The sequence below is a fragment of the Euleptes europaea genome, chromosome 3 (genome assembly GCF_029931775.1).
Source record: "Euleptes europaea isolate rEulEur1 chromosome 3, rEulEur1.hap1, whole genome shotgun sequence".
Classification (NCBI taxonomy): Eukaryota; Metazoa; Chordata; class Lepidosauria; order Squamata; family Sphaerodactylidae; genus Euleptes; species Euleptes europaea.
The window spans coordinates 52,822,258-52,834,900 of NC_079314.1; the positions used below are offsets into that span (position 1 = coordinate 52,822,258).

Genomic DNA, 12,643 nt, shown 5'->3' on the forward strand with positions numbered 1-12,643 from the left:
GAGCAACTTCTCTGATTTTCTAATTTGTTCTTAGAGATCATGAATGTTGCTTTGTTTCTAAATATCAGCTATTATTTTTAAATTTGGCACAAATCCAAAATACAGCCTAATGTACAAGTCTGTATTAGTCCCACATATAAATTGTCCTGTTCAATCTCCACGCTAAAAACCAGAGCTAGAAAGGCCATTCTAGGCCTCAGGCAGACATTCTAAGGGGCCCAAATGCATGACAAAAGTATCACTTGAGAAAGGAATTTTATTTCAAGCTTCTAAAGGGGGTATTACAAACCATAGAGAGTAAAAACATTAGAAACTATTTCAAAATTGGCTGTAGCTTTAAAATAAAAATCCAAGCAGGTTTTACAATGAAGAACGCTATTCAATTAAATTGTTTAAAAAGATTTAAAAGTACTGGCTTTGCCATATTTTGCTAACCCATTATAAAAAGCTGGGCATAAATATTTCGTGCATTCATATGCATTATTTGGTGTTGCATATTATATACCTTGGTACAGTATTTATGATATCACTGAAGAGTTTGACGCAGTGCACTTATAAATAATGTAGTCATTATAAATCACATTGAAAACATACCTTGCCATTTCATTGTTACAAATTCAGTATTCCAGTGAACATAGAAATAAAATAGCTACAACAATCAATATTTTGACTTTATTTTTAATATAAAAATGTTATTACTGCAAACCCACCCTACCATTTTCCTTCCCTAAATGTAATGCTTTTACTTCTTCGAAATAAAAATAAAGTACTAATTCTATATACATCACATGTACCATACAAAAATGTATCCAAAGTTTCTATTGCTACCAAAGTGTTCTAAAATTAAAAGTTACATAAATCTCCTCATTGGAAACAAAGATTACAAGTTACAAAAGAAGTCAAAATTACACACAACCCATCAAGTTATTTTGTACAACCATTTCCAAGACAGCTTTTCCCCCAAAGCAAATTGTCTTATGTGCCTGTATAAAAATGTATATCAATATACTTTCTGATTTATCTTTTCTTTATAAAGCAAATTAATACATTTTCTACAATAAATATAACACAGGGAGGCACATAAAATCTAGGGGAGATAGATGGGATATGGTTTTGCAAGAAATAATATACTCACAGGCTTCAAGCCAATTTTGCGTAAAACACAAAATAATTTCTAAAGTGATATTTTGGGCAACAATGGAGTGTTTTTGGTGATTTTTCAAGTGATGTACATAGCATAATTTTTTTTTTACTTCCGTCGTCTTTCTCACAAAGTACCCTCCAAAATAATGCAGTTTCCTCTCTTAAAATACACATTTGTTGTCGTAAATTTACATCTTAACTATGTGGTACTTTGTGCAAAGAGTAATGATTTATGCAAAAATCAAACATTCAGAGGTCTTGTTAAAAAGCTACAGATCACAACAAAAATAATACATAAGCAGCACCATATCATATGATTTAGGCAAACTTATTTGATGTTATTTTAATTCTCAGCACCTTAAGCTGGAAGGTGGCGCTTAAGATTTTTCAAAATGCAGAAAGAAACGGAAGAAACAATCTATCCCTTTCTCAGCCAAACAAAAGAAATAAAAAGCTACCTCTAAAATAAGAATAAGTTAAGAGTTGAATATACATCTATGTACACTTTATGAACACTATGAACAAGGTATTTTTAGTGGAAAATCCTTCCAACAGCAACACAATAATAAAAATCAGTATGGCAATGGTGATTCAGAAGAACTGCTCAACCAGTGATGTTGGTAGAATTCTGCCACTGGCCCAATGATTACCAATTTGTATCTTCAGTACATTCTTGGAGACAGAGGTTAACTTGTAGGTTTCTATACAAGATGGGGCTGGGTGTTTTCTGTGCCTTGGTTGCACCCTAGTCAATATCACTGAAGTCACTGACGGGTTCACCATGAACTCTACTTAGATGGTTCATCGCACGATCAAAAGCAACTCTCACAGCTTTGCGAATACTTGAGTTCCGACCTTCCATCATTTTTAACTTGTCTATTGTTTCATCAATCCCAAGTGGAATCATTTTTGATTTTGGAAGCCACTGCCTATAATTGACAAAATAAATTCTTCATTAAGCAATGCCCTGAGCATGAATATCTACTGTCCAGTGCAGAATTTATTTTTAAAGATGTTTTAAAATGGAAAGCAGTTATAGACATTAAAGAGTTTTATAAAATAAATAAGAACAAGCTTTAAAAAAAACATAACGAGAAACAGCATAAAAGTAGTAGTATCCATATCTGCTGAAAACATAAAGGTTATTAAAAAAGCTTTAGTCTTCTGTCTAAATCTGTGTGATGCTGTTGCCCAGCAGGCTTCAATAGAAAGAACACACTCAGTGTTACAACAGAAAAGTCCCTGCTTTGTGCACTTAAGACCTTTTCCTGTAGAAGTGGAGCCGAGTCTCATCTACAGTTCCCAAGAAACAGAGAGACATACAGGAGAAGTCATTCTACAAGATAAGCCAGACCTCAGTTCTTCATTAGGTTACAGTTACTAGCATGAATTGTGCCTGGATGCGAATCAGCAGCTAGTGCAGCTGAGCAAGATCTTACACAATTTCTCCCTTTATTTATCACTAACTAGAAGACAGGCAGTAGGGTTCTGCACCAGTAGTATCTGTTGAACAGTCTTTGAACCAAAGTCTCACATACACATCACTGCGCTGTATTGGATTTACAAGGTTTATCAATGACCGTAACCACATAAATGGTCATGGTAAGATCCTTGTTCAACAGAGACAATCAGAGGGTAATGGACAAAAGGCCCTACAAAACCTGGGTGTGAACTAGCTCTATCAGGGAAACTGTGATCCCATCCAGACTACTCAACCATGCCTACCATGTATCACACAAGAACTACATAGAAACATTTTGAAGACTCCTCCACCCAAAAAAACAGCAAATATCAACCAAGATCTTGCAAAATCTCACAAGATCAATGTTTGTGGGGCTGCCTAGCAAATTACGTAATAGAGCCTTGGCCTAGGCAATCCCGGCATGACTGTAGATTTGGAGGAAACCAGCAGTATGAGGAGTGGGGGGTATGGGAACTCCCTGCCATATGAATCACAGGTCCTCGGCTTGTCAGATCTAATTCTTGTTAAAGAACAAATTTTGATATGACAAACTTTTTTTAATATGTTGCCTTTAGTGTAGAACTGGACTTTCAGGATGCCACATACTGCGAAAAAAAACTGTACTTATCAAGCATCAATTTTGTATCTGTTTCCCTCACCAAATTGTGTACAATTCTGCTCTACGCTTTTTGTCAGGCTCCACCCCTAAACACAAATAGAGAGGTGTAAGACTCAATTCCTGACATTTGCCACTGCCTCTTCCTGAACTCCTGCTAATGGCCATATATAAATTGCTTTATACTTAAAAAGTAGATGCAAGGGGAAAGATACATACCAGCTTCTTTTATTGTCAAAAAACAAAACCAAGAAAAGCTTCTCATCAGATTTGGTCTGCATTTGTTCTCCAATTTTCAAAACATCAAGGGGTGGCACTGGTATTGTAACACCATTGTGATGACCAGCAACACGAGGCATTTTAGGATCAATTATCTATGAAATATATATTTAAAAAATATTGTGAATTACCAACCCATATTCTTAAGGATTCACTTTTACAAATAAAATCTCAATACATATCCATACCACGTGTACACTAATGTAGACCTGATTCCGATCTAAGCTAGGCAGTGTAGGAACAACTTCCTCATGGCTTATGTGGCTACCATTCATAATGTGGTTACCTATCATCCTGAAACTACTTGAGTCCAGCCCCAATACCTATATTAGGCCTCAAAATAAGAAACTGGGAGCAATCCTTCCCACTAATCGCAAGTATCTGAATCTATTACTAAGGCCTTAACATGCTATGCATAAACTAACTGGCAATGGCTAGATTTCCCAAACAGGTTTTTACTCACTGCACAATTTAGCAGCCATGTATTCATGTTGTCTTATTCTAATGTAAAGGTCCCCAACCTTCTGGAGCCTGCAAGCATCTTTGGAACTCTAACACAGGGTAGATGCAACAACAAAATGGCTGCCATAGAAGGTGGAGCCAGACATAAAATGACAACCACAAGAACTGGAGTCAACCACAAAATGTCAGGGAGCGAGGTAATGCATAAACATATATTCATTCATCAACACATCAGGCAGAAGCTCTAACAGGATGCCTTTTAAGATGCACAGCCAATCAGATCTTCAGTAGCCAACCAGAAGCCCTGCTGGGTAAAAACCCCACCTGGGCCCACATACTTTCTAAAAAACAATTGGTGGGCACCAGGAAAGTTGTTGATGGGTACCCACGGAGTTCACAGGCACCATGTTAAGGATACCTGCTCTAATGCCAGTCATTTGCAATGGTCCAGACTTCTTAGTTTGTCCAATACTAATTAAAGACAATTTAAAACTATATATTGAGAGGGGATCCTTCTAATATCAGACAAACAGGGTGCATTTGGAGCATCTTTTTCTGAAAAAGAAGTAATTCAATTGCAATAAGCAGATGCAAGTTTCTATTCAGCTCTAACTTAGATTCAAAGTAGATTTCGATATAGAAAGGTCTACTTTAGAAATATTGCTTACATAGTGATTACTCACCAGTGCTGGATAAGAGGGATATCCACTGCATTTGGCCCATACAACTTTTAGAGGCTCAAGAACCGAATTGGAAGTATCAGTTGAGATCCACATGCTGCTGTGTCCAACTTCTAAAACAAATGCAAAGTTATTTTAGAACTTAATTATATGCTCAAGCTAATTCAAACACTACAATGGCAGCACGGTAGTCACTAAAAATGCAGATTATGTGGGAACCAGAATAGAACATTTCATGAAGCAAGGCATATATGATTTGGACAAATATATCCAGCAATTTTACCCCCCCACACCCTTTTTTTGGCAGAATTAAAACAATCCTGACCTTTTCTGAATTGATTCCTACAATGTTTTTTCAGGCAAAAAAGACTTTATTCATACTGTAGATTTACCAAGTGAAATGATGCAATACTTCCACTTATTCGCTAGCTGTTTGGGATAACAGAACCACAGAATTACTAAATAAACTCATACTAAAGAGGGTCACAGACATATGAGTAAAGAAATATTTTGTCTCTGCCCCTTTCAGATTTTGAATTTAATGGGAGATTTCTAATAACAAACTAGCAATTATATGGTTCTAATGCCCAACAGCTGCATCCTTCAGTTTGTCAATTTATCAGATGGTTCATTTTGGCCAACTCAGAAAGCATTTGTAACTCACATTATCAGGAATATTGCAAGTTGCTTCACAAACCATGGGTAAATTTGACTGAAATAATCTTATCTGAGCTCTGTATTCCATTCCTCAAGCAAGAGTTCACATTATTGTTGAAGGCTTTCACGGTCAGAGTTCATTGGTTCTTGTAGGTTATCCGGGCTGTGTAACCGTGGTCTTGGTATTTTCTTTCCTGACGTTTCGCCAGCAGCTGTGGCAGGCATCTTCAGAGGAGTAACACACTGTCCTTCAGTGTTACTCCTCTGAAGATGCCTGCCACAGCTGCTGGCGAAACATCAGGAAAGAAAATACCAAGACCACGGTTACACAGCCCGGATAATCTACAAGAACCAAAGAGTTCACATGTTTTAGAAGACTAATGCTGCTCAATTTCCATTCTTTAACTGACCTTATCACTATTCTTTTACTGGCTATGTACTAGACTGTACATTGACTATGGAAAAGGCTTTCAATACTCATAGGCCTCACAATTTACACTGGCTAGGAAAGGTGACAGGCTAAGATGAAACAGCTGTGAGCAAATAGGTAAGTAATGTTTGGAAAACTCAATGAATGTTGAAAAAAAATGTATAAAAGGGATGTACTTAGGAAATAAGAGCAGCTTGATGGGAGAATATGGCACACAAGGGGAGAATGTGGCATACGAAAGGCCAACAGTCAAAAAGTAAACTAACCACAAACAAAAGTTGAAGGAGGTAACTGGCAGAGGTCTGAACACCTATAGCTTTCTTGTGGGTCTCTTCTATAGCTTTCCCTAGGTTTCAGGATGTTGGTTGTTTGGAGCGCCCCACTGGGGGATGGACAAGGGTACCAAGGCAGTTGACAAATCATAGGACCAGGTCCTGCGGGATCCTGGAAAGGCTTTCTCTTCTTAGGTGGAGGACACAATGGGGTTGGGGCCCAAACCTCCCCCACCTCATCCTCAGAACCAAGAGGGCTCTAGACACATTCTATATGCAGAGATGGGGTCCAAGGTGGGGGTTGGATGACTTCAGGTTCAGGTACTGATTTCCTCAACAGTGTGGAGGAAGTGGACAGATCGGAGGAGTGCTTATGCTTTGACTTCCGTGGCTCCAAAGAGCTTCTTGGAACTGAAGCTGACTGGTGGGCATGTTGGGAGGCCAGATCCGAGGACATAGCCAACAGCGCTGACACCACCAAGGGTGCACAGGCTGGATTCTTGCCCTCAGTGGAGTGATGCATTAGAACTTCAGGGGCCATCAAAGCCTTCTCCCATAATGTTGGTTTTAATGTCTCATGTCGGGCCTTAGCAGTGAACTGCTTGCAAGCATTGCAAGCACCAACATTATGGGATTCACCCAAGCATAACAGGAATAAGGAGTGACTGTCAGTTTTGCACCATTTTGCTGCCACACTACACTTTTTGAACAGGGCCATGCTGTGATGAACAATGAATAATTTGATGAAAAACTACTAATATTCTTTTGGGGGAGGAGAGCAAAGAGTTCAAATAAAAACTTTCTCTACCTCAGGTAAGGCTTTCCGACAAAGAAAAAATTATCCTGAGGCCCTGAAACACCTAGGGGGGGGGGGGGGCAGACTGTGACTGCACAGATGACGGCTCAAACACCAGTTACAAGTAAGCAACCTTCTCTTCTTCTTTGTGATCTCTGTGCATCACACTGATGGGACTAAAATGCTGACCCACCAGGAAGTGGAAGCAGGTGCATTTTACAGGAACAAGGTAGGTCAGCCTGACCAAACACAATCCCTTCGCATTAAAATGTCTAAGGCACAGTGGCCATCTTTAACCACAGCAAATGGAGATTATAGGAGGCCACAGGTTCAAAAGGGTGTTTCATTAATGGCAACAAAAACTAACTGAAGGTTCAACATAGGAACAGTGTTTGGAACCGGAGGATAATCTCAACAAACTTATGAAAAAACTGCTTAACTGCTGATAATAAACAGAACTTGCAACAGCAGGGCAACGCATTGAAATAACCAGGAGATGCATACATACTGAGAATATTGCAAGTCTCTATGAAGAATGCATTGATGGATCTGTAAAGCACGAACAACTCCAACAGACTGATGTGGAGAACAGCTTCTCAAGGGGTCCATGGATGGCTGAAGAGCCTTGCGAATTACAGATGAAAAATCAAATGTATAATTGTAGGATGAGGGAGACTTGTCTTAGCAGTAGTGTGTGCGAAAAGCATCTTGGGGTCTTAGACCAAACACTGAACATGAGTCAGCAGTGTGATGCGGAACTAAAAAGGCAAATGGGATCCTGGGCTGTATCAACAGAAGTATAGTGTCCAGATCACGCGAAGTAATAGTATCACTTTACTCTGCTCTTGTTCGACCTCACCTAGAGTATTGTGTTCAGTTTTGGGCACCGCAATTTAAGAAGGATGTAGACAAGCTGAAGCGTGTCCAGAGGAGGGCAACAAAGATGGTGAGGGGGTAGAGACCAAGTCCTATGAGGAAAAGTTGAAGGAGTTGGGTATGTTTAACCTGAAGAGGAGAAGATTGAGAGGGAATATAATAACCATCTTCGAGTACCTGAAGGGCTATCATATAGAGGATGGTGCCGAGTTGTTTTCTGTTGCCCCAGAAGGTCGGACCAGAACCAACGGGTTGAAATTAAATCAAAAGAGTTTCCGTCTAGACATTAGGAAGAATTTTCTAACAGAGCAGTTCCTCAGTGGTACAGGCTTCCTCGGGAGGTGGTAAGCTCTCCTTCCCTGGAGGTTTTTAAGAAGAGGCTAGATGGCCATCTGTCAGCAATGCTGATTCTATAACCTTAGGCAGAACATGAGAGGGCATGTTGGCCATCTTCTGGGCATGGAGTAGGGGTCACTGGGGGTGTGGGGGGAAGTAGTTGTGAATTTCCTGGATTGTGCAGGGGGTTGGACTAGATGACCCTGGTGGTCCCTTCCAACTCTTATGATTCTAATACGGCCAAGCACGGTGACACAGAGTGACAGCACTTGCCAATGATACTGCCCTTCAATCAGCTAAGTGGTGGGCTATACTAATCTCCTCACCGAAGCAGTGGTTCCCAAAGTGGGAGGTACCACGTCCTGGGGGCAGAGGGATTACCTGGGGGGAACTAAGAGGTAAAGGGTGGCAGGGGGGCACTGGAGGCAGGCCAATTTGACTGTGTTGTTCCCTTATTGACGACTGACCAGGTTACAGCCTAGAGCAAAACACCTTCCACGCTTCATGCTCTTACTGCTTTCAAGGTTATTTCCTTTGGTCACATTTGTTTGTATTGGCGATCTGAGTTGTCACAAATCACAAGATAACCAATTACTGGAAACTACTATTGATTTTCTTATAAATTAAATTAAATACTGTACATCTGTGGTAAATGAAGGTTTGTGCATTTTATTTATTTCAATTCATTTATTTCAATTTATATCCTGCCCTACATCCTGGCCAAGGCATGTTTGGTAAGTAGTGTGTGTGTGTGTGTGTTTTTATATATATATACACACACACACATATGTATGTGTGTGTGTGTATATATATATATATATATATACACACACACACACACACTTTTTGACATTGTTAAGTTTTTTAAAGACATGAATGCTTTGCTCCATGACACAGCTTATTTATCAGAACTATTTGCAAAGTTTATTAACTTTATTCAAATGCAATGTAGACTGTTACGAGGTATACCAATTTCCAAGGCTGTCGGAGCTAGAAAGGAAAGTGGGATACAAGATGATGATATGCCTGAGCAATTTGAGGATCTTCTTTCAATGGAAATTCCAGATCGGGTGATCAATCCATATTCAGATTCTGAGGAAGTTGGGATAGTGGAGAAAGAACTAATTGAGCTATAAAATGACATTGAGCTGAAGCCAACGTTTAAGAAATCATACCAAGTGTTCTGGTTACAGAAGGAAATTCCTGATCACTATCCTGCACTCTGGACAGTGGTTAAGAATGTGTGAATGAACACTCCTGCTAAGTTACTTTAAACCAGACATTGGGAAACTGGCATCACTTCATCAAGCCTGTCCATTGCATTAAGAATTTCCTGAACAGTGAAGTAGTTACTAAATGCAGCATCTAAGATTCTTGCTAAATGACTATCAGACTTTAAAAAGAAGAGTTGGTTTTTATACTCCACTTTTCTCTTCCTTTATGGAGTCTCAAACTGGCTTACAATCACCTTTCCTTCCCCCTCCCCGCAACAGACATCCTGGGAGGCAGATGAGGTTGAGAGAGTTCTAAGAAAACTTGTCCCAGGGAAGGTGTTCCTGTAGAGGCTTCATCTTCCAGAGTAAGTGCTCACACCACAACAAACATGCTGCATAGTTGCTATTTTAAGGCAAGGAGAAACAAAGGAGTAAACTTGTGCCCCACGCTGTCCAAGGTGTAACCCTTTCTACCTGTAGGTGAGGAGTGGACCTTCTGCTTATTCTTACATAGAACCACCTCCACAATGGGAGTTGGGGGGTAGGATGCATAAATAAGAAGGGACATGATGTCTGTTATACCTTGTACATAACCTCAAGATGTTTAGCAGAGATTGAAGCAGAAGAGAGTTTCATCAAGGCAACTGACAACATGCAGGAGGGCAGGCAGCATGGGTACAGCTGCAGGAGTGTGTGATTCAGCCCCTGTGAGTGAGCTTCCATCTGAAGCTAAGGGCTGGTCAAGGCATCTCAGACTAGAAATGATGCCACCAATGGAGGCTAAGGCTGTGATGTTCAGGAAGGTCCCTGATCTCAATGTGGCTGAAGATAATTGAGTAGAAGGGACTCTTCAGTCCTGAAATGGTGAAGAGGGCACATGCTGTGAAACAAAAGTTCAGTCCTAAAAACTGATCACTGGATTATGATCCAGTGGGTGGGCAGGATGATGAACCCGAGAGGGTGTGTGTCCCTCTCTGAGACGTAGCATCAAAAGGATGAAGGCCAGAATGGGGAGGAGGCAGAGATATAATCCCAGAGCTCTCAGGGTGGGTAGTTACAGGAGGCTCAGTGTCTGTTTCTCGATAAAAGAGACTGACCAGTGGGACCTGTCTTAGGATCAAAGGCAATTGTAGTAAAAACAGTCTCTGGAGACCAATCTTGAAGCCCACCGACACCGTAAGCTACTGCTTCACAGAACTGTCCTCAGTTTGGCCCTCAGAGAGGGAGTCCACATGCTGAACAACTGGAGATTCCCTAACAGGAGCTAGCAGCCACCGACAAAGTGCTTTGTAACTTCGCCAAAATGGGTACAGCAGAAACCACTGACAAGTGCTCAGGGGCTGCTGACGACTGCTGAAGGGGATAGTGTTAGAGCTACTGTATGAACAGTAGAAGCCTCTACCCTTCTTCTTCGTCTCAATGGACGAGAGCTTCGACTTAGAAGGGCACTTGGAGGATAAGTAATTAGCAGTAGTCAGTGCCGACGCTGTAACCAAGTTCAGCATTGAGTCTGCCTGGTGGGTTAAGCTGGAGGTGGAGGCTGGGACTGAGGATAGGTTGGAGTCAAGAAAGAATCTCAACGAGAAAAAGAGGGAGACAACAGGAGTTCCAATAGGCTTATTTAGAATACTTAATAGTGATGGTAGAAGTCAACCCAATTCAGTTCATCGAGACACAGGAGGCATTTTGAATGAATGTTTTAGTGGACAACTTTCCTTTGCTGGAAACCACAGAGCTTCAAGGCAGTCTTCTGTGCCATACAAAAAGAAAAAAATGTAGGGGGAACCTAAGGAACCTTCCCCTCCAGTGCCATACCCATTGGAAAAGAAGAAGAAAGGTGTGCCCCAAAGGGCAAGCAAGATGAAAGAGGAAAAATACTTTATTTCATCAGCAAAAAATATCTTTTTCAAAAAGGGTAAACTTAAGAAGTGGTCCAGAAATGTTCTTTGGGATGTCTCCATTGCAACAGTGAAAGAAGTGTATGGAAAGTGCAGCTCCACTCTTTCTGAGCATGTGTGTTGCTACTAGATGCTTGTAAAGGATGCAAACTGTGCCCAAAACATTCCTTTTAAGCTTAGCTCTAGAAGTTTCTCCAAACCAAACTTGCACATGCGCAAATGTCATCAGTGTGACTGCACAGAGACCACAAAGAAAAATAGTCTGGTAAATCTATAAATTTGCCAAGCTTTCTGGCAATTTGTTTTACTGAGTTAGTCAATAAAAATAATACCTACAACACCCACACAAAGTCCCACCCTGTGGAAGAAAAGGAGACCCGTGTTTTAAAATAAATCTGTAAAAATGGAAACAAGAAAAATGGCTGTCCAGAGAGGAGTTCGGATGCAAATGTGTGTGAGTGTGGTGAGAATATGAGACTAGATAGATAGAAAGACACCAGGATCACGGGCAAGTTACAAAATCCCTTATTTAAAGGACAATGTCATAATAAAGCAAGACATACACAAAAAATTGGATTCCATCAATCCATTCTGATAGAAGTGCTTTCCTCAAGTGGAAGGAGCCTTCTCACGTTGCAAGAATAGTTTCAGTTGGGTAGCTGTGTTAGTCTGTAGTAGCAAAACAAAATGTGACTAGTAACACCTTAAAGTCCAACGAAATTTTCCAAGGTATAAGTTTTCGTGAGGCAAAACTCTTCATCTGATAGTCTAATGAAATGAGGTTTGTCTCACAAATGCTCATAGCCTGGAAAATGCTGTTAGTCTTTAAAGTGTTATTGGACTCAAATAATGTTGCAAGAGACCCTTCCACCAGTGAAAAGTCCTAATGGAATGGATGCATGTATCCAACCCCACATAATCAATGTAATACATTGCTATCCTGCCCTTCCTCCAAATAATTCAGGGCAGCATACATGGTTCTCCCTTTCCCGTTTTATGTTCTCAATAACCTAGTGAGATAAATTAGACTGAGAAAGAATGATCTCCCAGTGACCTTTTTGTAATCTGAAATTAGGACTTCCAGATCCTACACAGACATACTAACCACACTGGCTTTCAAAGGGAAGGGGCTTCCATTTAGCTGGGCACTAGTGCACATGTCTTTGGCAGATATGGTTCTTTTGTTTCCAAAGAAAAGCCCTAGAGATTGCCACCTTTGGATTCTATGTATTTATCCTGTGTGTTGATAAAAGTGTCAGTTACCAGCTGCAATTCTCGCCGCTTTTGCGTAGTTTCCATTTTCAATGCATGATATCAACTCACTTCGGTCTTCTAACGTGTGTCTTCGTATAAGCGCTGGTTTGCCTTTTCCACATTTTGGCAGGCTAAAACTACAAGCATTTGAAGAGTTACTAGAAAAATAATAAGGATCATTATTGTGGCTTGCAGATATATAACATTTTAATTTTTTGTCGATCGTTACAAATATGACAATTTAAACATCAGATTTATTACATGGTTA

General features: G+C 40.3%; 1 protein-coding gene across 3 annotated transcripts in view; it reads right to left on the reverse strand.

The window, feature by feature from the left end:
- Positions 1-236: 236 nt before the first annotated feature.
- The window catches only part of BRD1 (bromodomain containing 1), a 41,942-nt gene continuing 29,535 nt past the window's right edge, over positions 237-12,643 (reverse strand). For 2 of the 3 annotated variants that reach the window (XM_056847778.1, XM_056847776.1), the window contains exons 10-13: positions 12,385-12,512; positions 4,646-4,755; positions 3,441-3,595; positions 237-2,072 (exon numbers count right to left, since the gene is read on the reverse strand). In XM_056847778.1, the coding sequence (XP_056703756.1) occupies positions 1,889-2,072; positions 3,441-3,595; positions 4,646-4,755; positions 12,385-12,512 (577 nt within the window). In that variant the 3' untranslated portion in view covers positions 237-1,888. The remainder of the gene's footprint in view (positions 2,073-3,440; positions 3,596-4,645; positions 4,756-12,384; positions 12,513-12,643) is intronic. The other variant, XM_056847777.1, reaches the window with a different exon arrangement.